The 890-nt window shown below is 70.6% G+C and overlaps 1 protein-coding gene across 1 annotated transcript in view; it reads right to left on the bottom strand.

Annotated features, from left to right (window-relative positions):
* SUGP1 (SURP and G-patch domain containing 1) overlaps nt 1-723 on the bottom strand; it is an 18,627-nt gene extending 17,904 nt beyond the window's left edge. Inside the window, exons 1-2 of the mRNA XM_021378347.1 lie at nt 489-723; nt 121-292 (exon numbers count right to left, since the gene is read on the bottom strand). Coding sequence (XP_021234022.1) covers nt 121-292; nt 489-531 — 215 coding nt within the window. The 5' untranslated portion in view covers nt 532-723. The remainder of the gene's footprint in view (nt 1-120; nt 293-488) is intronic.

Raw genomic sequence — 890 nt, 5'->3', positions numbered from 1 at the left:
TTAATTAACTAACGAGCAGCTCCAACCCCTCAGCGTCGGCTCCAAGCGCCCGTGAGGCCCCTTCTCCCCTATGCACCCCACATCTGCCAGCACAGCCCAGCCCCCCCCCACCGCACGCACTCTCCGAGCAGCGGCAGCTGCTGCAGGCTCAGGGCGCTCTGCCGGGCCTGCTGCTCCAGCCGGGCCTCGATCTCTTTCTTTTTCTGCGCTATCAGCTCCTCTTGCTGGAGGATATTCGCCGTCGTCTTGGCCGACTTGGACTGCGCGACCCCAAACCACCGACTGGCCTTCCCTGAAGGGGGAGGGGGGGGAAAAAGAGAGGAGGGGGACGCGATGATCGCCCGCTGCAGCGGGAGGGCCCCCCGCAGCACGGAGCCTCAGCTCAGCCGGGGAGGCCGCCAAGCGCTGCTCCCTCACGGCCGGGCCAGGGGGCGCGGGGAGCGGTGCCCGGAGCGGAGAGGGAGGCGGACGCAGCGGCGGGGCCGTACCCGAAGCATCCCGGTGGTGGTGGTGGTGGTGGTGGTGGTCCATTTTGGAACTGCCGTCCCACCATGCACCGCGCTGGGCCCGGGCGGGCGGTGCGCAGCGGCGCTGCCGCAAAGGCCTCTGGGAGTTGTAGTCCCCGGGGGGGGGCCCTCGGCCTCAGTGCCCGCTCTTCCAGGCGGGAAGGAAAGGACGGAGCGGAGCGCTTCGCTGAGATGAAGCTGCGGCCTCCGCGCTCCTTCCCGAGCCCTTAACGCAGCTCCGCGGCGGAGATTGCTCGGACTACAGCTCCCAGGAGGCCTCGCGCGGGGCCGTTTCCGCCATCCGCGCTGACGTCACTTCCGCCTCCGCCCTCAGGCGGACTGCAGATCCCGTCACGCCCCGCGCGCACCGCTCCCGCCCCCCCC

Source organism: Numida meleagris, chromosome 27 (assembly GCF_002078875.1).
Source record: "Numida meleagris isolate 19003 breed g44 Domestic line chromosome 27, NumMel1.0, whole genome shotgun sequence".
Lineage (NCBI taxonomy): Eukaryota > Metazoa > Chordata > Aves > Galliformes > Numididae > Numida > Numida meleagris.
Note: the sequence above shows the minus strand (reverse complement) of the source record. Positions and strands in the feature narration are given on the sequence as shown.